A 24,193-nucleotide genomic window follows, 5' to 3' on the forward strand; every position below is an offset into this window, starting at 1 on the left:
ATGAAGTCCTTAGGACTTATGTTATGATAAAGGAGGATTTATCTTTGAGTCCTTAAACTTGTTCGCGACCAAATAATATGTTGTTACTAGGACGACAACATTATCGAGATTAGGTCGTTGTGTGACATATACGTTGGTTGTCCTCTTAACCAAGGAGTGTGGAGACACTGGTATGCCATACAGGTGAAGTGTAGGAGTACATTTCACTGAACGTGACCAATTCCGGAACGCTCTACTGTCGAGAGATGTTCCGAGTGGATATGGGTATAAGTTTGGCCCTCTGACCTGAGACCGCAACCTGTGACTAGCAAGCAACTCACTGTACTTTGGTACCGGACTACCTGAATTTCTAATTCAGTGACGGAAGCTCACTGGGTGCAGTCAAGTACTTGCGTAGTCAGTTGTGAGTCAAGATGGAATTGACCCCTCCTGGAAACAGGAATAATGTCTTGTGATTAATTTAGCAAAACCTTGGCCAGGGTAATCCCAGTGAGGAGTCACGGGATATCTAAAGTTAATCACATAATGGATGTACTAATTATAGGGTTGACAGTGAGCTCTAAGTCATCCTGGCATTAAGAGTCAAAGGGATTGAATTATATAGTAACCATAGTTCAGGGTTTCAGAATATTTGCTTCGCATATATTCGGCCTATTCGGACGTCGGGTATCATTGCTAGATGGTCACATCGATTAGTGTAGGAAGTCGTTCCTATACTACCGGCTTAGGTTCGAACCTATGAGGTCACACGCATAGAAGTTTCTAGATTGATCAAATGGCTGATTGATGATTAAGAATCATTCAGGGGTAATTTGGTCAATTCGATTGACAAATTATCCTAAGCAAAAGTTGCATTAAAATAATTATTAAATTATTGAAGGACTAATTAGCAATTAGATTGCTAATGAACTCAATTTGATTGAGTAATTAAGCTTAGGTTGAGCCAAATTGAATAGGATTCAATTTGGGCTGCATCAGGGTTTGACCTAATTGGATTGGGTTCAACCCTAGTAGATTGAGCTTGACCCAATTGATGGGACTTGACCCAATTGGATTGGGCTTGATCCAAATCAATTAGAAGACCTTATTTGATGAGGATTATGAGTCCAAATAATCAGAATTGGATAAGGAGAAGAATCCCTAAATTTTAGGAACCCATCCTTATCTTCTTGGAGAAGAATGACACCTTAATTTATTCCCAATATTTTCTACGCCTATCCTCTTTATTTTTGGCCAAAAATTGGCGTGAGAAGAGAGGAGGCGTGGGGCTATAATTCCTATAAAAATGGCGCCTTAAATCTTTCTAGAAAGATTTAGATGAATTTCCTAATTTGTAGGGATTGCATGGTGCATGAAATAGGGTGGTCTGCGGCTGAACTTTGGACGCATGAATTCCTATCTTTTAGGGATCCAAAATGCACGAAATTTGGATATGTTTATCTCCTCTTAGCTGTCAAACCACCAGAATTTTTTGGGAATTTTATCAGCCAAATTAGTTGGCTAAATTAGGTGTGATACGTGGGGGGATCTTTTGGCTATAAAAGACCCCCATGCCTTGGGTTCAAGATATACCATATTTAGAGGTTTCAAAAAATTCTGAAAAAATTCCCTGAGGGCCTCCATCCCTTCTTCTCCTTCTTCCTCACGTCCATCCTCCATCTCCTTGAAGAACAATCAAAGGTTGAGTGTTTAGAAGGAGAAAGCTTCAGCCATTGCTGCGTTCCTGCGCGAGCTAGCACTCCCGCGGAAGACGATCTACCTAGGGCTTCACGTGTACTTCTCATAGAGGCCATTCGTGTGCGTGGCTGCGAAGTCAAGGATCAGATCCATAAGTTTCTTCCATCATAAAAGGTATTAATCCCACATCAATATTTTATTTTGGAGTCAGGGTCTAGGTCTGATTCCCCGAGGTTTTACCCTCCTTTGGGGCTCCTCACGGAGTTATCTCCAGAATCCATTCGATGGATATTCGGAGATTAATCGAAATAGAGTTCTTAAGTTTCAGATCTGATAGTTAATCATGCATGAAAGTTTTAGCATAATTGTTTAAACGATTCCGGCATAATCCTATGTGTTCTTAAGGTGCTGATTTCTAGATTTGATCTTGTAAGCATGCATGAATTAAATTGTTTGATTCGATTTTTCCGCTGCATTTTAAAACTTAAAAAGAACTACGTATGGCTTGATCCCCCTTATGAAGGAGAACGTAGGCAACCCGATCAGGTTCAGCCATGGTTTTAAAAAAAATAATAAAAAAAAAAAATCAGCATGCTTAACACCGAAGAACCTAAGATTCACTTTCAATCGGTGCCACCTTGTTACCATATCAATGCATTCGGTACGGAGATCGGTTTGGCATACCAAGTGTCAATATGCCCTCCGTACCGTGTACAGTACGGTATGCTCCATATTGCCCAGTTCGGTACAGTATAGTGTATATTGCTCAAGAACAATTGAAAAGGATTCCCTCCATGCTGATATTTTAGCAAACGCCTAGATGGCCTTAAGCAAGACGAATGGCACATATCAAACCATGCCATGTCAGCTTGGACCTCACCTTTAAGGCCCTTGAACATTGCCAAACAGTGGCTTGGTCTCCATCCACATAAAAGAAGAACTGAAGGCTGCTTCTTAGCATACAGGTGAGACCCCTCTCCTAAGCTTATGTGAAAAAGATCTTTGAAGTAGGAATACGGCATATATCTTAATGTGTCACATGAATCAAATCCCATGAACATTTTCAAAAATATGGAACATATGTGGTTCCCTAGCCAGGCCTATGCAGCAACCTATTGCACTGCTGTATAAAATGAGTCCAAATGTCTACTTCTGGAATACTATATAGATAGAAATGGATGACCTGAATTACTGACCTTTAAGGCCCTTGACCTGAATTACAAATGTTCTCTTTGAAAGGAGAACACAAATATTTATTTTTTTAAGAAATGATTTTATGTAGTTTATGCTATTACTTCTCATATATTAGATTCTTGCCTTTTTTTCAGTTTCCTACTAGTGAATGAAAAGATAAATTGGAAATTTTAAAGAAAAGTAAGGTGGTAAGCTACCTTGCAGATTGTATCAAATCCGACATTAGCTTCAACAAATTGGTTCTTTAGATCCCCATAAAAGGTAACTGGAACGCCAACAACCTAGGAAAACAAGTTTATATGACTATTCTGTAGTGCAATGTAATGTTAATGGATTTTCACTATCTTCCCTGAGGAGTAAGTAGGTCACACCACTTGCAGCGGTTTTGCTTGGAGTCAAAAAAGAGCAATAATCTTGATCAAATAAGAAAATGATAGGAGTAGAAACAGTTCGGAAGGAAAGCATCAAGCACCTTTGTCGAACACTTTGCCTCTGCAAATGTCTCAGCAAGCTGAGCTGCATCAGTATTGGATGTCACACCTTAATGTGGAAAGAAGATATGAAGAATGAGTATAGTCTCCATAGAACATTTGTTTGTTTAATGTCAATGGTTTGAGGGGAAACTTACCTCCAATAATCACAAGTCCATCCAACCTTAGTGTTTGACATGTAGTTAATGCAGCATTTACTTGTTCTGTTGTTCTTATTTGATCCATTGTTCTTCCCAACATATCATACCCCCCTTAGACAAGAATCAAATAATCAGCCATGCAATATCTTGAACTGCTTATTAAAAACCACATATTCTCTAGCAGAACAACAAAGCCAGTTAACAATTTTTCTTGACAAGGACATATAGTAAGTCTTGAATTAGTTAAGCCTCAAATCAAACCAAAACGATATCATATTGGTGTCAAAAGACATTCTACTCATCCTATGGATGTAACTGAGTTCACAAACACCCATGTATAATGGCTTTAATGTTCTGAGAGTGCATCTAGATAAGTATGCCTCAGTGCAAATGTATAGTGCACTAAGTTGATAATAAATAATCCACAGTTCCACACCATGCATCATAATTTACACCTACAAAACATGGGGAAAATTTAACAAATTTGAAGAGTTTCAAGCCTTGGATTGGTAGAATACACCATAAATTATTTAAAACTGGTCCATTTTATAGCAAATGCAATGCCAAGAAAGGAGTAACAGGTTTTAGCTTTCAGGCATTTTGGACCATGTAGATTTTGACGAACAACATGAACTAATAACTTGGATGACCTATCATGCATTTTGAGACTAAGGAACAACTTTGTTGCGCATATGTTAGTTAGGTTTTAGGTGGATCATATGGTAGATTTTATCTTATTACCAACAAAAAGAATTTGATGAGAAAAGTGAAACATAGATTAAAAACTATATAAAAACAAAATATGCATATCACTTGTCCTTAATTTCTGCAATTAGTCAATTGGTTTGAGCATCTTCCAGTAAGGCCATGTCAAGCTGCTGGAGCAAAATACAATAACAACAACCAGTAGAAGAAGAAGAACAACCACAATAACAACAACAAAAATTCCAATATAGAAATACTCCAGACATATTTATTTAGTTTATATTTTGCAATAGAGTCCATTTTGGCAAATACGATCTTGCCTCAACAATGATATCAGATTTTCAGTTGCTAATGACCTACAATGTTGTCAAATGACTCTTGCACACGGGTGGCACATGGGACCGTTGATCGGACAAAAATATGTGGAAATGTTACAACTAATGAAGAAAATGAGTCAAAGTTAAACCTTGATTGCGATATTCTGAGACAACATCTTCTGTAATTTCAAGGGTTTTTTGCTTAAATAAGCCTTCAGTTCCTCCTGTTATCACAGAAAGGAGATAGATGAAACGTCAAGAAAGCATAACATGACAAGCAATATGAAAATATAAGAACCACAAATGCCAACAAGTCAATTGTGAAAAGTCTCGCAAATCTGAAATACAGGTATGAAAAACATGAACTAATATAATATAGTTGTAACTGTAGATATATTAAACACAACCAGCAAATAAAAAGAGTATATATTTTTGTTATAAAAAAGAAAAAAAGGAAATCGTATTCAGGATGAGACTGCTTTAAGAAGGTAAGGTATAAAGCTGACGACATGGTCTTATGACTGAAACAAAAGGCACCACCATTTATAGTCCAGAGATCTGGGGTGAAAAGAAAGTGGGGCACGCTGGAGTTAGTAGATAAATCTGATACTTGCCAGTGGGACCTTTTTTTATAAAAAAGAAGAAAAGAATAGAAAGCAAGGGAATATATGAAGCTTAAAAGTCCATTTTTGGATTAAATGATAAATACAAAAGCATGCTTAATATCATTAATTGAAAGTTCACTCGAGCCATCGTACTTGTCAATTGCTTCCTCCCACTGTATTATCCACATGTAGAGTGCAACAGAAATCTTTTTCACTACTTCTATCTAAGTCATTTTCACTCTCTCCTACTTTCTAACCCTTCAACATGTATTTGCCCATCTCCTTGTATAGTTTATACCTATTTCCCATAACAAACGGCCCAACCATCTCTAATTGTCCCCCCCACACTTTATCCTCTACTGATGCCATTCCTAAGCTTTTGTCAAAACACTCGTCATAAATGTTACAGTCCACGACATCAGCACATATCCAGCTCATCTTCATTTCTACCAAACTCATCCGCTTAAAAATCCTTTCAATTGCCCAACTGTGCAAATAATAATAAAGCTATCATTATAATAAAATTGTAAAATTTCATTTTCAAGTCCTAAGAGATTCAATGATCGCCTAATACTCCAAACACATGTTAAATATTCATGCTAATCCAATTTCAGACATCCTCATCGATATGTTAAAAAAAAAGAACTAAAAGAAAAAAACAAAGAAAGAAAGAACCTCAATAGTTCACCATTCCCAGGATACTCTTCCCTCCCTCCCTTCTTCCTCCTCGGCTAGGGTTTCTTAAACCCTTACTTGTGCCGCCGGAGCAGGAGGTCGCAGCTCCTCTTCAGAGCTAGGTAAGCCCCCTGATCATGTATTTTTTCCCTGCTTTCCTTTTCCGTGTTTCCAAAATGAAATAGAGGAGGGACTCCACGGCTCTCGGCCGCAGCCGCTGACAGCTCTCGGCCGGGGGCTGCAGTCGGGCCGGAGTCCTGCCCCTTTCTTTCTCTTCGGTGGGGCAGAGGGCCTCGATGAAGAGAAGAAGGGAGACGGAAGGAGGAGGAGGAGAAGGAGAAGGAGAAGGAGAAGACCAAGAAAAAGAAGAAGAAAGAGAAGGAGAAGAATAACAAGAAGAAAAAGAGAAGGAGAAGAAGAAGGAAAAGAAAAAGAAGAAGAAGAAGAAGAAGAAGAAAAAGGGGTGGACTCACCCGTGTGCGGCCGCGAGCGTCGCCGGCACCGCTGGCCCCGGCCGCGGGAGCCGTGACGCCGCAAGCTCGGCCGCGGGCAGCCCGGCCGTGAGCGCCACGGCCGTCGCGGGGAGCGGCCGCAAGCTCCGCCACGAGCGCCCTACGGGCGCCGCCGGCCTCAGCCGGCCCCTCCCGAGCACTCCAACGAAGATTCCCTCCTCCCCCCCCCCCCCCCCCCCCCTCCCCCCCTCCCCCCCCGAGCGCACCCTCATTGGTTCGCGGGAGAAGAACTGAAGAAGGGAGAGGGAAAAAAAAAGTTCCCAAGAAGAGAAGGAAGACGAGAAGAAAAAGAAACGAAAAGAAGATAAGAAAAGAAAAGAAAAAGAAAGAAAGGAAGGGAAAAAAAAAAAAAAGGAAAAAGAAAGAAAATAAATAAATAAATAAATAAATAAAAATGAAAAATGATAAGCGGAAAATAATGCTCTATGATGTTGATAGGTACAAGAAAATTGTCATCTGAGTTTAGGAATTTGTGAACGAACCAAGGTTAGTAATTCTAGCACAAATTTTATTGATTTCAAATTATTATTTAATTATAAGTATAAAATAAAAATATATATATTTGATATGATGTATTTTTTTCAAAAATAGGATCAAGCATATGATTGTATGTGATTCATGAATTTGATTAAATTGCATCCTTCATGAATTGGGCATGAATTATGGTTATGATAAATTGCATGGAAATGATATTTATAGTATGATTATGCATTTTAAAACTTTACGATGCTATTTGTCATTTTCCAACCATTTATGAATGTACGATTTATGAAAAAGAAAAATAATTTATGAACTCTCAGATAGTTATGCCCGCCTCTAGACATAGAGGCCAGTCGACATCCTGGAGCTAGCATCCAATAAATACGGCCCTTCGCTAATGGGTTAAAGTTAGTAATGAATATGAGTTATGAAAACTCGTCGACTACGAATATAGCCCTGTCACGGGATTATGGCAACTATAGCAGTGCATCCGTCTGAGAGCAGGTTTATAAAGCATGGATAGATGGCAACATTTTATATGAATTGCATTATCATTTTTATGAACTTGCATGGCTAGAGCACGCATTGCTTTATGACTTATCTTGAGTATATTATATATGAAATGCTTATGGGCTATGAACTCAATAAAGCCATTTGATGTTTTATTCACGTATGGGTTAAGAAAATGTAATTTAAGAGATATAATTTAAGAATATTGTCTTAATCACTATGACAAAAAGGTTCTCAGATAGCTATGTATGGACCCTAAAAGTGGGATAAATCGATATTCAGTTTTTACGACCCTGCTATCGAATAATAGTAGGTGACATACGACTCCGCCAGTGGGTAATAGTAGCTGGCATATGACCTACTAATGGATAATAATAGTTGCATAGGACCCTACCAACGGGTAATAGTAGTTGGTGTTTGTCGATTACTGCCTTGTCACGGGTATAATAGTGACCTTAGCATTTAGTCTGAGAGCAGTAATTTGATCAATAATAAATAATTTATGATTTATGCTATACACCAAGAACCATGTTTTATGAATAATTTATGCGTGTATAATTGGCTTTATGAATTGTTTTAATATATTGTACTATAAAATGCTTTACTTTGCTATAACTGTTAATTTCTTGAAATAATGCATTGACATAAAAAAAAACTTATGCTTGATCCGGTAAGATAGTGCATGGTTACTTACTGAGCCACATAGCTCATTTGTCTTCTTATTTTTTTTCTAATCAATAAGATTGCTAAGAGTGAGGAAGAGCAAATGAAATTTTATCTTGTTACATATAAGAATTATTATTATCACAGGCTTCGTGTTATTGCGGCAACTCCCTACAGTAGCACGACCGTATCATAAGTCGGATTTGAGGTGTAACAAATCATGTTCGGATCTGGGTTGTGACAATTTGTCACAACTAGAGCTGCAAATGGGTCAAGTCGGGTCGGGTCCTGAGTGACCTTGATTCGATTCGATTTCTTGTTCGGGTCCTAATTTTAGACCCAAACCCGACCCGATTGAAAATCGTGTCAGGTCAGGTCTTGTCCATGCTAACAAATTTTGACCTAACGGGTCATTCGGGTCGGGTCCGAGTCTATGTATTCTTATATTCGATGTTCCACTATATAATAGTAAATAACATCAAGCAATTATTGCCCTAATTCTTTTTGGAAAATGAAATAAACATTTTAGTAAATAAGCTATATTCACATGTTCAAATTCAACATTCTCTAAATTCAACAAGTCGGTCCTAAGAACATCTAAAACAATTTGACCCAATGGATCTGGTCGGGTCCGGGTCGAGATTGGGTGGACCCAACCAGACCCGAAAAATAGAACGGGTCCAAATTTAGGACCCGGCCCGGCCCCGCGGGTCCTAAAATTCGGGTCAGGTCGGGTCTTATGCGGGTCAGGTCAAGTCTGGTCACAGATCGACCCGACCCATTTGCAGCCTTAGTCACAACCCAGGATCTCTCCTAAAATAGTTAGCCGAAAGTATTATTTAGATTTCTTAGTCCTATATAAGTACCCATGATCTCTCTAGTGAACAACCGATGTGGGACTAAACACATGCTCGCACGTATCCTCACATTTATACTCTATAGCTTTATGTTTTTTAGGATATTTTTGTCATTGTAGATTCAGTGTCCCTCATATCCACTAGATAATGTAGATTAGCTCAATAAAAAGTGGCATGAACCAAATTGTAAGTATCAACAACTTATTAATGGTTTCATCTTAATATATGCTAAAGAAATCCTAAAATGGATGAAGAAGATATATGCTCTATAAAAAAGCAAAAGAGGCAAGGAACAAGATTTAAAAAGAGAATCGCAGACTAATCAACAACATGATATACCTTAATTTATATAAAAAGGAGTCTTGCTCTAAGAATAATAATTATTTATGGATTTCATACATCATATCCAAGATGCACTTGGTTCTTGGTTATTTCCTTAATATCTAACTTTATTCTAGTTTCCTTTGTATCCATCAATCTAAGCCAGGTATTGGATTAGTTGAGAATAATCTTAGCCTACCTTGTAACACATCAATACGTTCTGAAATTGGCAAGGTTAATTAGTTGTTAGCTTTTTTTTATTACAGTTGTTAGAATCATGCACAATCTTGCCTATTATAGTATGTATGATATTGGATATTACAGCTGCCAGATATTGAATGCACAATCTTGATAAATCATGCACATTCTCACCTATTATAGTATATACGATATTGGATATCACAACTGCCGCATATTGCATACACAATCTTAGTATATCAACTTCGATCAATCTCCAAAAATCATGGAATCTGATTGTTATATTCAAATTTAGTATTTGTACTGAATCATAGGATATTGCTATTTGTATCAAATCCTCTTGGAAATTTTAATTGGGAGATAAGGCTTTGGTGTCCTGCTGTGACTACAACTGACTTTCTCAAGTTAGAGATTTACAAGGGGTATGTTCCCACTCGAGAAAAAAAAGAAGAAAAAAGAAGAAAAAAGGTTTCAATTATACAGTCTTGAAGCAAAGCATAACAAACTAATCAACCATATAATTAGTAATTATGTGCCAGGCGTTACAGATAGAGTTTCAGGAAAAATATTATCAGACTACATTAGAACTATTATTTTGGAAAATACATTATCAACCAATTGGCAAATCAAAATTGGTTTGTTAGGTGAGGAAACCTATCTTGCTCATATTAATCAACAAAATGGAACTCCTAAAAAAAAAAAGAATCATTATGTCATACATTATGGTTGTTTCTCTTCTTAAAACAAGCTGCAATTGAGATGCTTTTGAATATGATAAGACTTGCCATACATAAACTGATGCAAGAACAATATCGACACTCACCACAAAATCCTAGCAAGGTAGTTTTGGGGTTGTGAGACTTTATAGCATCATTTAGCCCACAAATAACATTATGTCCTCCTGGTGATTGCCGGCCACAGAAGACTACACCAACCCTGGAAGTCAGCAAGTATTATATTATGACAGCATAAACGTCAAGATAATAACAAAAGTAGGAACCAGTGATATAGAGCACATAAACTATGGGAAAGAAGGAAGGAAGGAACGAGCCGAAGGCTACAAATCTGTTATGGTGTAAATTTATCAATACTACAGTATTAAAATTCTGAGATAAATAAAAACAATGCAAACATAATTTGTATATAACCACTTACAATGATTCGAATATCAATTGAACTTGATAACCGAGCCTTGTGTTTAACACAATTTTCTTAAGACAAATTCGTCTCCCTCTTGGTGCTTAAGGTTTGTATAGACGTTTGTCTCCCAGGATAAAACGGTATGAAACCTCTTGAAGATGAAGCACTACAATCTTCAAGCCTTGTTTGAAACTCAATGTTTAGTACTCAATTAGGGGAATGGGCTGGAAGGAATAAAGAAACAAGTGCAGAGAGAGAGAGAGCAAATCTGAAAATCTGTTTGCAACTTCAGAAAAAAGATTCTGCAGATTTCTGGAGACATACAGATTTCTGGAGTGAAGGATAATTATATATTACAACCGAATGGCAGTTATAGGAAGTTAATAAATTCTTTGAACAGACACAACTGTTGACAGTTGACGGTTTTAAAAACTGAAATCTGCCACTATATAAACCATTTACTGAAATATGTTCTCTCAATGTAGGATCCATATTTTTCCATCAATAATCCATTACCAATTTAATACTTTGAAGCCAATTATCTAATTCACTACTTAACGAATTTGAGCATGTGAATATATCACGTTACGTTTCCTCTTGGACCTGTTCAATTAAACATGTGGGTCCTACATTTAATTTGGCTTAAACACTTAACGCACATAATGCTCAATATTCTAACAAAATCAAGATTACAGAACATGCAGCCGCAGCAGCAGAAGGAAGCATATGTATCCAACATGAATTAATTTTGCTATAAAGAGGGGGAGTAAATGGAAATGTTAGTTGACATTTTGGACTCTGGAGAGATGAATCTCCACAGTTTTTGAATTGTAACACCAGCTTGTTTAGAGTGCCAATCAAGGTAGCCGTTAATATTACCCAGAAAAAAGGAGGGGAAGACAGAGAGAGAGAGAGAAAGAGAGAGAGAGAGAGAGAGAGCTACGAGTGATGAACGAACGTTACGGGTTTCTTCAGAGCTAGAGACTTCTTTCCACCTCTTGCCTTTCTTCTGTTTATTTGGCTTTTGCTCTGTTCATTAAGTGGCATTACTTGAATCTTGAGTTTTGCATGCCAATATCGCAAGGGTTGAAAGAACTATGTGATTAAGTGGCATTAATTAACATTTTTCTCCCATTATCTAAGATGCGTGTTTAGAAAAAATTATAGATATTTATGGCTCCATCAAATTTGAGTTCCTCCCTTTACTTTTACTTGGTATGAAAATTGATTTTTTTTTTGTTATTTCAAAAATCCATGCCTTATAATTATTTATGAAGTCTTTTATTCTCTTTCTCTAATTTAGGTATTATTTGGTTGCGTGTAACCAGGCATCTGAACTCAATACAACCCTTGAGGAGACCGCTTCAGCCATTTGGGTGGCCCAAAGAAGATCTCGAGCAGCTTCCCACATAGCCCAAATTAAGGAAGAAATTATCCTATATCGCTTTAGAACTGGGAAGCTCAAGCTACTTCAATGAAGTTGGTCCCATTTGACCTACATACAGCAAACCAAACAAACCCTTAATGATCTAGATTAAAGAAGTATATTTTATAGGGGTTATATATGAAGTGATATTGCATAAATATTAACATATAGAAGTTAGCATATTTGAGCGAACAAAGCATATGGGGAACACATAGGAAGGGTGGGAGCAACTCGTCTATTTCTATTTAGATGAGTTATAGCCTTCACATCTTATGTGGTTGATTTCTCCTAGCCTACATAGGTCTTGTAGATAGAGTTCTCATGCACTTCCAACTTTAGCTATTAATATGACATTGATTTAATATTTAGTTTTCAACATCCATTTTACAAAAAAAACATGTAATATTTCATAGACTTGATGAAATGTTGATGGGCACATCTTCTGCCCATAGTTTTCTCCAAAAAAAGTGGAACCATAATGGAAAAATGAACTACAATGGAAAAGCTGCATGCTGATAATAATTGGAGAGTGAACCAACTGCCATTGTTGATGCTTAAAACATGCCAATTTCTTTAAATATATCAGCAATTGTTATTAGTTGGTTAAAGCCCTTAGAGGAGAATCACAGTTCAAATCCAAGGTATTGCTATAAAAAAGAATATACTATAAAACATGTAACAAAACAAATGACAAGGATAATGATTACCTAATTGGTTTTTGTTCTTTTGGAGCATGCACATCAAGGGAGATTTTGTTGGATGAGCTAAAAAGGTGTACCAGTGGCTGACCATAAGTAAGGGGAAATGATCTTTGAATTGATTGAGCATCCAGTGGATCCATAACTGTTGTGATATCACCAATCTCAACTTGAACATCTGATCCCTGACAAATTGTATACAAAATATTGCAAATAGTCTTTTGGTACTCGAAGTTCATAAAAAAGTAAAATACTTTCCTGGGTACTCAAAATAACTGTTGTTTTAGTGCCTCTCTTATATGCATTACTAAGTGAGTTATACTTGTCCAAGCATAATTTACACATTTTATTTATTAAAAGAAATCATGCCATTTTACAAATGATGAGGAGCATTGTTTTGTTTGTATTTACACTATATATAAAGGCAAGAGGGGAGATAAAATGCAGCTCTACTTTAAAAACAAAAGAAGAACCTCAAGAATAGGAAATCATCTTGAATAAATATTCAAGAAAGAAGAAGGGTATCTGAGATTCATCAAATGCCTCTGCATCAAAAACCTTGCCACCTCTCCCAAACACTCATCATAACCCATACAACTCGCTTCCTTTCTATGATGAACTTAAGAGGCTGGAGGGTTGGAGAGAGGACCTGGAGGCAACGGGGCAGCTCGGGTACATGGAGGCTTCGTAGCTTCTGAAGGTTGGAAAACTCCATGCCATTTCCAAAAGCCATCGTCTTCTAACCGTTGAGAAAGAAGAAAGAGAAGAACTACTATCAAAAGCTTGGCGGGAGACCGTTGGAATCGGTGGGATCCGGTAACCGTGCTGATGGATCGAGTCGAAGTCGGACGGTTTCTCCATTCCGTCTTTATTGCGATGGAACAATGGTATTGAGAAATTATTAGAAAACAAGGATTTTATTGGAACAAAGAAATGGTATTCCGAAGAATCCGAAGTCGCAAAAAATTAAAATAAATTACACTTCAACTTAAAAAAATAAAAAAAAAATATTTATTTTTTTGAGATTTATTTTGATCCAATATTTTATTCATAACTTAACGGAACATAAATGCAACCGAAATACTACATCAAAAAAAAATAAAAAATAATCAAAATAAGATCATATGTGACATAACAACCACCTAAGAATATAAAACAATTTTAACATTTTCATATAAGATAAATGGATTCACTAACACCATTAATTTAATTGGGTATAAGTGTAGGTTTTATAAACTATTGAATGTAAGTATAATAAATATAAATTTTGTTTAAATAATTATAATTTACTCTAGAGATGCAAACAAGTCAAGCCAACTCGTGCTAGGTTCGAGCCTAGCTCAAGCTGTAGCTGAGTTTTATATCAAATACTGAAGTTTGGCTCGGTGAAGCTCTAGGCCATGTTTTAGTCATGCCGTACTAGTTTTCCAGTGAATGCGAACAGAGCCAACATTCAAGTGCAACCCGTTGACGGAGCTGAGCTCTAAAGAGCGTTTGAGCTCGGCTCAAATTTCAGCTTAATCAAGCACAAGCAAGCAGTGAGCGAGCCAAGTGGCGAACTAACTTATGGATCTCCGAACTTATGTTTAAAAGCGCATATTTTAGCCAAGAAGCCAACCTAAACGCATGTAGGTCTTGAAGGTAAGATGTCTTATGCATGGAGTTGTTATATAAAGAGTTTGCACTTTGTATGAGAATAGACAACGGAGAAATGCGAGTGCCAATAATTCAATGTCTATTCAATTCATGTAACGAACTAAAACTTCTAGTTCCATCATCTATATATCAACCAGATTTAGGTAATGGAATAAGAGAAATGCATATAATAAAAACCTACTTGCGTTGCATTCTCTTCCTTGTTTAACAATCTGATGCACACATTAAACTACCGGACAATCTGTTGGAATATTTCAAAATTCCAAGTCTGCCCTTCTTTGTCTTTTGTCTTTTTATCTAGTGTACTTTCTTTAGTCCCAAAAACTCAGGCGAGCTGCTACTCCATTATAGTGTCTAGAAAAAAAACAATCAGGCTGTCAAAAAGATTTTAAACGTTAAAAATGAGGTGGTGGCGTAGTTGGCTATAGTGCGTAGGTCGATAGTTCGTGCCTTGCCACGATTTCTTTTTTTTTTTTTGGTCAAAACGGCATTTCATTTTATATACCTAGTACGATCTGCCATATCAAGCGAAAGTAAATAATGCTAGACTTGTCCAAATGACCTTCCCAAAGTGCTAGACAACATAACAAATGACCCAGTCTGCTATATTGTTTACCTCTCGATACACATGAGCTATCTGACAGAAGGTCAAACACCCGCACCATTCTGCATATGTCTCATATCAGCGGATGGCCATCTCCGTACCTATCCACTCTCCGGATCCAGTCAATCACCGTTGATGAGTCATCCTAAGAGATAGGTTGTTGGCAATCCAGACACACACATGCCAATCTAGATAAACAGAGTTTTCTTTTAGTTTATTTCTTTTTTCCTTCTACATACCGCAAAATGGCTCACAGGCCAATTCAGATAAATACGTACTTTTCTAATTCTCACTTTGTTTTACCACCATGCACTGCATAGTAGGCTAGAAAACAGGAAGATAATAAGAGAAAAAGGACTACACAGTGAGTTATGGAGTGCCGCGTCTCCATCTCGCAGGACTTGTACACCTTCCCCCGAGCCGGGGTAAAGCCCCAGAAATCAGGAAGTCCACTATTATTCTCCTGGCAGTAAAGACAAACCATTCCTAGACTGATTGCCTGTTTTAGAGGCCATCGTCTCGTTTTACCACGACTGCCAGCTTAAACCTCATGTTTTGTTACCGAGGTTTTCTTTTTGCAGAAGCATCATGAGTACAAGCTCAAACTCTAATAAGATGAGTCGTTTCAAAGTTCTAACTCTCAAAATATCTACGAGTACCGAGTAACCAATTAAACGACCTAAGCTAGCCAATCTCGATAACTGGATCGAAATGAATAAGAAAACAAGGGTATCTGAACTTAAAAAGGTCAAGTTAATGGAAGTTCATCTTAGGATCCTATATATCATGAATCTATTCCACCAAACCAGAAGTTTCTTCTGCGATGCCAGTTCAGGAAAGATGTGGCTGATAACCCCTAAATTCAGAAAACTGATCATAACCATGGCCGCCAAATGCCTGATCAACTGAACAAATCATTTGCTGGGAAGCATCCTTTCTCATAGCGCACCTCAAACAAAAGAGGCACAGGAGGAATTGACCACAGGCGATCAGGCTAACTAGTTTAACATGTAATAAATGCCCGTGTCCAAGTTTTCAACAAAGAAATAGCTCATTACAGGGATCATTCGACTGGTAGAGTATAAGAAGACGAAGCAGCACCAGCATGCAACAATTCTAAACATTGATTTACCTCAAATAAACAGGAACCAGAGTTATCTGGTTCCAAACACTTGGTTTGCATCTTTAGTGACAATTGAAGAATATGAGTCATTGTTCCTTCACGATTCAAAGAAAACGGCTCAAAATATCAACATTGTTCCTTAGATACCTATCAATGTCATACTGCTCACCGGAGAGAACATATAATCCTTTTCCTTTGAATTTTCCAAGGCAACATTTGCGTATATTTTTCTGCACAGAAGGATAATTGGCCACAAGGCCATCCATCATAATTGATGCAATGTGGAAAGTGGAAGCAGGAAAAGAAAAAAAACAAAGAAGAAGCGCATTTGCAAAGGGAACTATCCATCTAATACTGAAAGAGATGTAATGTTTAGGGCAGCAGAAGTGCCTAAGAATAATGCTCCACGCAATCTTCCAAAACAAATAGAGGCAAAGCCCAAGTAAATCAAAGTTTGGAGAAACACCAGTTATACTTCAAAAACAAATAATGCAGAATAAAGTGATTCATAATGAATCATCCTCTTCTTCACAAAGAAGCATGCAGCAGTTTGCAAATAGAAAGCTACCCGAAATATTATCATGCTTCAACATTTTCATTGCAAAGAACCACCCAAAAAGCTTGAAGAACCTGTGTTTTAGCTTCAAATGGATCTTTAGAAAGCACAGCCAACGGAAAGGTGAAAAGAACCAAGTAACCTCTTAAACCTCACCATGCAAGTGATAGCTTCCTCACTAACTGCAACTCCCTCTCTGGTTAATATAAAAGCAACTGAACTACATACAACAATGGCTCAAAGATTCATCCCCTCTTATCATATATTCAGAAAGTTGTGAAGCTAAAAAGACAACCTTAATGCACTGGTTTCAAATAACAGCTTAAGTGAGGCGCTCATGTAAAATATCGCTTACAAATGGATCAAACTACTGTACCTAAAAACATAAGCTGATTTGTGATGCATATTTAATTATAGAAAAGTTCTATGTGAACCTCATCAGAAGGTTTTCTTTTTCTTTTTTCTTTTTAATTTGGTGTGGCGTGGGAAGGACAACAAGTAGCCACTAATTAGGCACCCTTTTTCATCCATTGGGCATGACAGAATGAGCAGTTAAACTATATCAAGAAACCTATGTAAGTGGGAAAAATCAATAACTTGTATAAATAAAAACTTTGCCTTTTGGTACAAGGCTTATCATAAACTTGAACATTGGGTTCTTTTTCTAAGGAAACATCCACCCAAGGTCCGTACCGGCACCATGCAGATATAGTGTTTGTACGTCTGGTATAAGAATCGGTTTGGCGTACTGAGACTTCATACGTCCCTTGTACCAAATCTTAGTTCAATATTGGTATGATATGGTACGTTCAGTATGGGCCAGTACTCACTAGTATGGTGAACCTTGCATCAGTCTCTAACTACCTCTAAATCATGATATTTTAAAATAAAAAAAATAATGATATATACATATTTTCGATACGAAACTACGTATTCACAGAGAGAGATAGAAGAGATTGTGTCAAAATATTGTTGGTACCTGCAATCTGAGGTCCTGAGAGGGGTGAATTGAGCATCGACCAAACATTTTGGCATTTTTTTACACAAAATGGATGCCCCAGGGCTTAAACACGCATCATTGTGCTCGTCAGCCCAAGCCTTTTACCATTACACCAAGCAATAGCCCCTATTATTGGTCAATGTGATATATCCTTATTTTATGAAAGTACTAAATGCATAGGTCATTCTTTATCTAATTGTTTACAAATAATAGCTGAAGTTAAAAGCATTTTAAATCAGAATTTTTCAATACTGATATTTTCTACCAAATCATGTCTGACCAAAAATATAAAATCCTTGAAACTTGAACTACTTGGAGTATGGATAATATTGCTTTCCACATGTTCCTGCCAGTGGTAGAATAGAATTTTCTCATCAAACATTCTCGTAGTATTTAATAAAGAAACTTCTGCAATACTTCTTAGAATCTTTATTGGACATAATCAAACACCGGAAAAAAACACACCATGCTTGATGCATAGATAATAAAAATCGAATGATCCAGCTCAAGAACAAGCAAAAAGATTTTTATTTTTATCCTTAAATAGAGAATTCCACATGACTAGAAGGCCAAGCCTTCACATTCAGAGATTCACATGTTTTCCACAAGACCTTTGATACTCTGACACATAAATTACAATTTAAGCATGGTGTTTCATTTTATTCTACTTTGACGGAAATATGCTCCTGATAGTGCTCCATGGCATCTTACCTTTGTATAACCTTTATGCTTTCTCATCACCAAAAAAAAACCTCTTAAAAACATAATTGAAAACCACGACAACTACCAAGTCACCTCCCACAGGGAAATGCTCATAAGATGACACCAGCAAGAACACAATGACAAGAAAATCAAGTCCTTCAAGAAGTTGACTGATAGTCCTTCAAACAATGCACAAGATGGTTGTGATTGGAAAACTATTTTTAATTTTGACTATTTGGAAGTTTAAGTGCATAATTATTGTTAGACTTTCAGTTGCTTCTAATAATAAATGACTCCAGAATGAACAATACTAAAAAGATATGCACTGGTGATCTCGTAAATCTAACATTGTCCATGTGGGCATATAAATTTAGTAAATATAACCAAGTGGCTGGGATGGGACTTCTGACCTTTGCAAAACTTGTCATACTAAGTGAAATGCCACATTCATTTACCAGACATTATCAATATGAGGAAAGGTAGAAAAAAATAGCACCATCTCGAATTTTGCTTAGGAATGGAAGCACTTGAAACTATAACCGGAAAGATAACAGGATGAAGCTTTTGCTTATGAACAAGGATGTAGAACCACCAAGTTTTTTTTTTACCTCTTTGAATTAAAAAAAAAAAACTCCACTTCACTAAGTGTTGCATTTACAGTGGAAAATCATATTACACATAAGATGTGCTGTTAATTTATTGTCAAGAGTATTAACTGCAGTGTCTGCATGTTTCTAAAACTAATGCATTGTTCATGCCATAACCGTAACTATCATGCCTTTCCCAATCACCTAGTGTCAGATTTATCCTCATTCATCAAGCATTCCTATTTAGCACTACCCTCTGATGTTATTCCAATTTCAGCAGTTTTATTTAATTTATGTCTCAAAGCTAATAAAACAATTTTAAGCTGTCAATGCATGGAAATTGGAAGAACAATAAAACATTTATTCACCGTAAAAACACTTGGGACAATTCATTAACTAGCTTATGCAATCGTCATTAGAATTATTGGAAGAACAACAAGTACAATAATGTCAATGCAGCAAGCAGCAAAGCTAGAACAGAAACCAAATCAAGCTACAAACCTTCCATAGACTCCAAAAGCATGAAGTAGGCAAGCCTTCTTCAATTATTCATCTTCACTTGCTGACAGAGAAACCTGATAGTGAACCAGCTGGTGATACAGACCAATTAGCTATTACATAGCAGTAAGCTCCTAATCAATCAAAGTCATCAAAGCACAAGATCTAGTAAACATATGGTTCTGCTTCTGTGAAACTACACGAGCACCATAAAGACTCAATTGGTCATTCCTCTCATGATACGGAATGACCGTAGAAAATCATAAGGCTGTGAAGAATACACACCTTCCCATCAAGCTACACAAGCTCAGGTCGTAAGAACTAGCAACTGTCTTTCTAATGGAACCTTCAGGTTATTTAAGATTCAGCTACTCAAAAAAGGCGTAGCACTTCCCTTCTATCGCTTCAGCTACAAAACCCACCAGTTTCATTGCAATTATGACATAAAGGCTAAACAACATACTAGCATAAAGTTAGTAGAGATGAACTACTTTTATTATTTTCTCATCCAGGTGTCCTGCTATATCATCACCTATGCGTCTACTCATTTTCCTCAATCCAGTCACCATATATCCTACTGATCTTGTCTGGCCCTTTCCATTTCTGAAGAGTCCTCTGACCCTGACTCAGCCCCTGCCTCTGATTGACAATGGTTGACCTCTGCGAAGGAACTCCCATATGATAAACATCTACATGAGGAACTGATGTCACAGATGCAACAGCATTGTCTGCAGGAGCCTTTGTTGATACCCCAGCCTGCTTCGAATCTGGAGCTGCTGAAGAAGCATCCCTACCTTCCATCTCCACAAGCCCCCCACCATATCTGTGAAGTTCTGCAACTAGGCATTTGCACATCAATGAGAACACAGGACTTTGACGGAAAATGTATTTAATAGTGAAGCAATAATTAGCATTATTAACACAGTAAAAATTGAAGTAACGCAAACCAAAAAAGAAGGAGAAAATTTACAGCCAGTTGGCATGCATTCCCATAGTTCCAGATTGTTTAGACAATGAAACGCTTCTTGGAGGCCTTTCTTTTATGCTAACTAGATACTATTTTTTGTAAAGAATGTGCATTGTTCTTTAAAAGGCCGCAAAGCCAGCAAGCAGTCAAAATGCACAAACCATACTATCTTTTCATTATGGAGTTACACAATTTCAGCATAACATATATATATATATATATATATATATCATTGTTTTTCTTTTTGGTGGCCAGCAAGGCAACAGCCTAAGTAGTATTATTAATGTAATGAGAGTACAGTACAGAAATATATCCACCAATAGACATATGAACAACAGAGTTACTTGTCATGCGCATCAACAGCAGACAGAAACTACCAATACACAAAACAATGCACAGATGCAAATTAGAAAGTATATACGCATGTATATACGAAGCACTCAAACATATATCCACCAAAGGTTGATTCTTATGATATTGTATTATGCAATTCTAGTTCAAGAAAAGTCTCTCAAAATAAATCTTTGTGATGGTCCAAGATTTACAACCATAGAAACAATGGCACAAGAACCAAAATCATATCCATCTCATTTAAGGAAATATGAAGTCATACCATAGCATATCTACTTTTCATCACATTCACAGTGATTTTTGCACCAGAACTGCAATTTGAGAGTGAAATAACTACAACATACCTGCAGCCCCATGAGCAAAATGGCACTTGCTCCCAAAAGGGCAATACCCAGTCATCTCCCACTTGTTACAGATCCTAGTCTTCCAATTTGAAGGCTTCTGAGTCGACCCATTCGATCCACCACCATATCCACCACCTCCAACTGTCGGTGACAGACTAATCGCCACACTCTCCCGAGCCTTCGACTGCTCATCATGCAGAAACGTACACATATCTCCATATGGGCACCCCTCCTCAGTGTAAAACTTCTTGCAGTGCCTCCCTTTATAAGACCTCTGCCCATCCCCGCCCAAACTAGAAGAAGTCAGAATAGGTATCTGATGCTCCTCCCTTGGCTCCGCCCCCTCCTCCTGTGCGGCCACAATCTCCTGCCAATTGGGCGGGGGCTTCCGGAGCTCCTCCATTCCATGCGCAAAATTACAGTTCGTGATATAGGGGCACGTCCCGGCTCGGAACTTGCAGCAGAGCTTGGTCTTAAAGAACATTTTCCCAATCGCTCTCGACTTGCTCATGGACCCATTTCCTTCCAAAGAATCCCGAGGCTTCTTGCTCGGGGGCTGCTCGCCTCCAGCCCGGGATTGTGTCTGAGACTGGCGATCACCATAGGCCGGATTTGACGCAGTATCTGCAGAGGGTTCTCCCTTCCAACTCCGGTAGTCATCCTCGGTCGCCCATACAGCCTGATCATTGGATGCCTGAGCCCAGAGTTCAGGGCCAGTAGCCTCCGGAATGATCTCTATGGCGTTGCTGCTATAATCCATGTAAACTTATAGCTAAAATACAATAGAAACGGAGATCAGAACCCTAATTTGGCAGCACCAACGAAACCCAAATCCTAAAACGATTATAATTAAATTCGAATCTCCATCACAGCTCAGACACAATGGTCTCATTCAGGGGGGAAAAAAACAGCGAAATGAGCTGCAAATTTCCAGACCCTAGCACGTGGAAGGAAAGAATATATCTAAAAACTCAGATTTTGAGATCAAAGGCACCACTTCTGTGAGAAGCTGAGAGAATAAAAAGGGTGAAAAAGAACCCAAGAAGAGAGGCACGGATCCAAACCCTAGAAAGCCATTTGCGGCCCGAAGAGCTCTGGATCTGTGATCAAAGTGGTGCGGTAGAGACTCGAGATCTCACCTGGGAGAGATCGGAAGCCATGGCCGAGAGAAAGAGAATGAGAGGGAGAGAGGAGCGGATCTTATCTTCGGTTAAGGAGAGAGAGGGGGGAGGTGGCGGAGTGAGTACATGAGGTTACCTCACTGAGGAGAAGGGTTGCCATTTTTGTAATGCCCGTTTCCGTGCCACCGCGGAAGTAGAATTTAGAAAAATCCAGATAGGTCATGATTGCAAATTGGTTTTTGTTAGCTCTGCTAGATTTTCATTTCCTCCTTGCACTCGTTTGGTTCCAGTCAAAAATATATATTATTTAGTTAAAGTTTTAAAAAATAAAAATAATAAGATTTTTATATTTTATAAAAAAATATAAAGAATATAAAAAAACTATTTTTTATCAGTTGAAAATTGAAAAAAAAATTCAAAACTATTTTAAGCCATCAAAATTCATAAGTAATATTTTTTATTAAAAATATAATAAATATTTCAAGTAATTTTTTTAGAAAAAATATTTTAATAAAAAATAATCTTTCTACGAACCAAAAGTGTCCATCTAACTAGAATATTTTTGTTTCCCTGTACCCTCAAATTAAAACTAAAATTAGGACATACAAAATAAAAATAATAATAATAAGAAAGCTAGCCTCATGTAATACCCATGCTGGAGATCCATCAGCCCTCATAAAATGTGCTAAAACTATCATTTGGTGGGATAGTCATAGCCCTCCCAAGTAATTAATATCACAAGTTTTTGCCGATATAATTACATGAGTCGTTTCATAAGTAATAGGGAGATGGTATTTATGCAAACTAAATTGCAAAATCTTATGCACCCTACTTGTTATGCAATTTGACTCGTTCATCACTTTTACTTGTTTGGTTCCTGAGAATGAAAAGTATTGGAATGAGAAAGAGAATGGAAGGCAATCGTGATTCTCATTTACTTATTTGGATGTGAAATGAGGAAATACGAGAAAAGGAACAACAATTCATTTTTAATATTTAATTCAACTAGTTATATATTAGAATATAATTATTTTTAGGCATATCATTAGTATATTTTCTATTTTTATATTTTTTTAATTATTTCTACTTCATTTATATTTTATACCTTAAATCAATATTTTTATGCTGTGAGATTTTTGGCTTTCGCGATAGAGTGGAGTTTTTTGTCATTAAAAATGAAGATTTTGGGTTAGAATGTGAGGGTCCCAGGCCTAGATCTAAAATAAAATTAAAAAAAGAGAGGAGGGATGGGGGATAAATATTTTTTATTAATATTTTAAGATTTTATTTAATATTTTTAATTTTATATTATTTATTTTTTAATAACTTAATTTATTAATTAATAATATTTAATAAATTGTATTTTTCCACCTTTAACATGAATTGCACACCGACCATTTGCCATACATAATAAACTTCTAAAAAATAGTTGATATAACATTAAAATACATTCTAATCAATATTTTCATTTTGTAATAAAATAATATTTTGAATTATATATTTAATAAACTATAATTGTTATTAATTAGTTCTTTACTAAAAATAACTATAATTTCCATTTTTATGGGAATGACAGTTCCTTGCATGTATAAGTAGAAACCCCATTTTTTTGAATGAAGAAATCATGATGTTAAAAGAAATTTTGATTCCATTCTTTATTGGTATATCAAATATTAGAATGAGTCCAGAGTTGAAATTCCCATTCAATTCAAATGATCATTCCAATGAACCAATACTAGTATTACATCTTGCCTAGCGGGATAAGGTTATATCCCTCAAACAGCCAACTTTAGAGCCATATCGGTATTTTCCATGACACTTGGAGGTGCATGCCATGAAAAATCCTTGTGGATAACCTCCTGTCAATGAGTTGGGATTCAACACATGCTAAGTAATGATTAAGTGAGAAGAAGATAACTATTTTTTTTATAGATTTTTTAAAAAATAGCAGCTCACTATATATATTCTCATGCTATTAGGGCTGAAAATAGGTTGGGGCTCGGACGATTTCGAATCCAGCTTCGAGCTAGGCCCAAAAGAGTTCAAACCTGTTTTAGGCTTAAATACAGAGCTCA

The 24,193-nt window shown here is 37.0% G+C and overlaps 2 protein-coding genes across 12 annotated transcripts in view; both read right to left on the reverse strand.

Annotated features, from left to right (window-relative positions):
• Positions 1-13,357, reverse strand: part of LOC103706371 (pyrophosphate--fructose 6-phosphate 1-phosphotransferase subunit alpha-like) — a 41,334-nt gene extending 27,977 nt beyond the window's left edge. For 2 of the 3 annotated variants that reach the window (XM_089927757.1, XM_089927756.1), the window contains exons 1-5: positions 5,805-5,945; positions 4,674-4,748; positions 3,500-3,613; positions 3,344-3,411; positions 3,069-3,152 (exon numbers count right to left, since the gene is read on the reverse strand). In XM_089927757.1, coding sequence (XP_089783883.1) covers positions 3,069-3,152; positions 3,344-3,411; positions 3,500-3,602 — 255 coding nt within the window. In that variant the 5' untranslated portion in view covers positions 3,603-3,613; positions 4,674-4,748; positions 5,805-5,945. Of the gene's footprint in view, positions 1-3,068; positions 3,153-3,343; positions 3,412-3,499; positions 3,614-4,673; positions 4,749-5,804; positions 5,946-10,168; positions 10,282-12,618; positions 12,795-13,258 lie in introns of those variants that run through there. The other variant, XM_089927758.1, reaches the window with a different exon arrangement.
• A 5,981-nt stretch (positions 13,358-19,338) lies between these two features.
• On the reverse strand, positions 19,339-22,394 carry LOC103706370 (zinc finger CCCH domain-containing protein 56-like). 9 transcript variants are annotated; one of them, XR_015974012.2, is made up of 4 exons: positions 22,255-22,373; positions 20,998-21,769; positions 19,621-20,168; positions 19,339-19,427 (listed from the first exon to the last, which is right to left on the reverse strand). XR_015974012.2 is itself a non-coding variant. In XM_088712539.2 (3 exons), exons 2-3 carry the CDS (start codon positions 21,755-21,757, stop codon positions 19,876-19,878), a joined length of 1,053 nt encoding a protein of 350 aa, XP_088568665.2. In that variant the 5' UTR covers positions 21,758-21,769; positions 22,255-22,394; the 3' UTR covers positions 19,339-19,875. The 9 variants fall into 9 exon arrangements, 6 of the variants coding, with proteins under 6 accessions (XP_088568665.2, XP_008788663.4, XP_088568664.2 ...); XR_015974010.2 differs by having other exon boundaries at positions 19,621-20,174; XR_015974011.2 differs by having other exon boundaries at positions 20,998-22,390.
• Between the last annotated feature and the right edge of the window lie 1,799 nt (positions 22,395-24,193).

This window comes from Phoenix dactylifera, chromosome 16 (assembly GCF_051530095.1).
Source record: "Phoenix dactylifera cultivar Ajwa chromosome 16, Ajwa_hap1_PhDact_Kaust_v1.1, whole genome shotgun sequence".
Taxonomy (NCBI): domain Eukaryota; kingdom Viridiplantae; phylum Streptophyta; class Magnoliopsida; order Arecales; family Arecaceae; genus Phoenix; species Phoenix dactylifera.

What these genes read in the sequence shown, in the direction of transcription:
- LOC103706370 (XM_008790441.5), bottom strand. Translation starts at nt 21,757, where the DNA reads ATGGATTATAGCAGCAACGCCATAGAGATCATTCCGGAGGCTACTGGC. An exon ending in TTTTGCTCATGGGGCTGCAG is followed by an intron (nt 20,175 to 20,997) that starts GTATGTTGTAGT and finishes GCAAATGCCTAG; the next exon opens with TTGCAGAACTTCACAGATAT.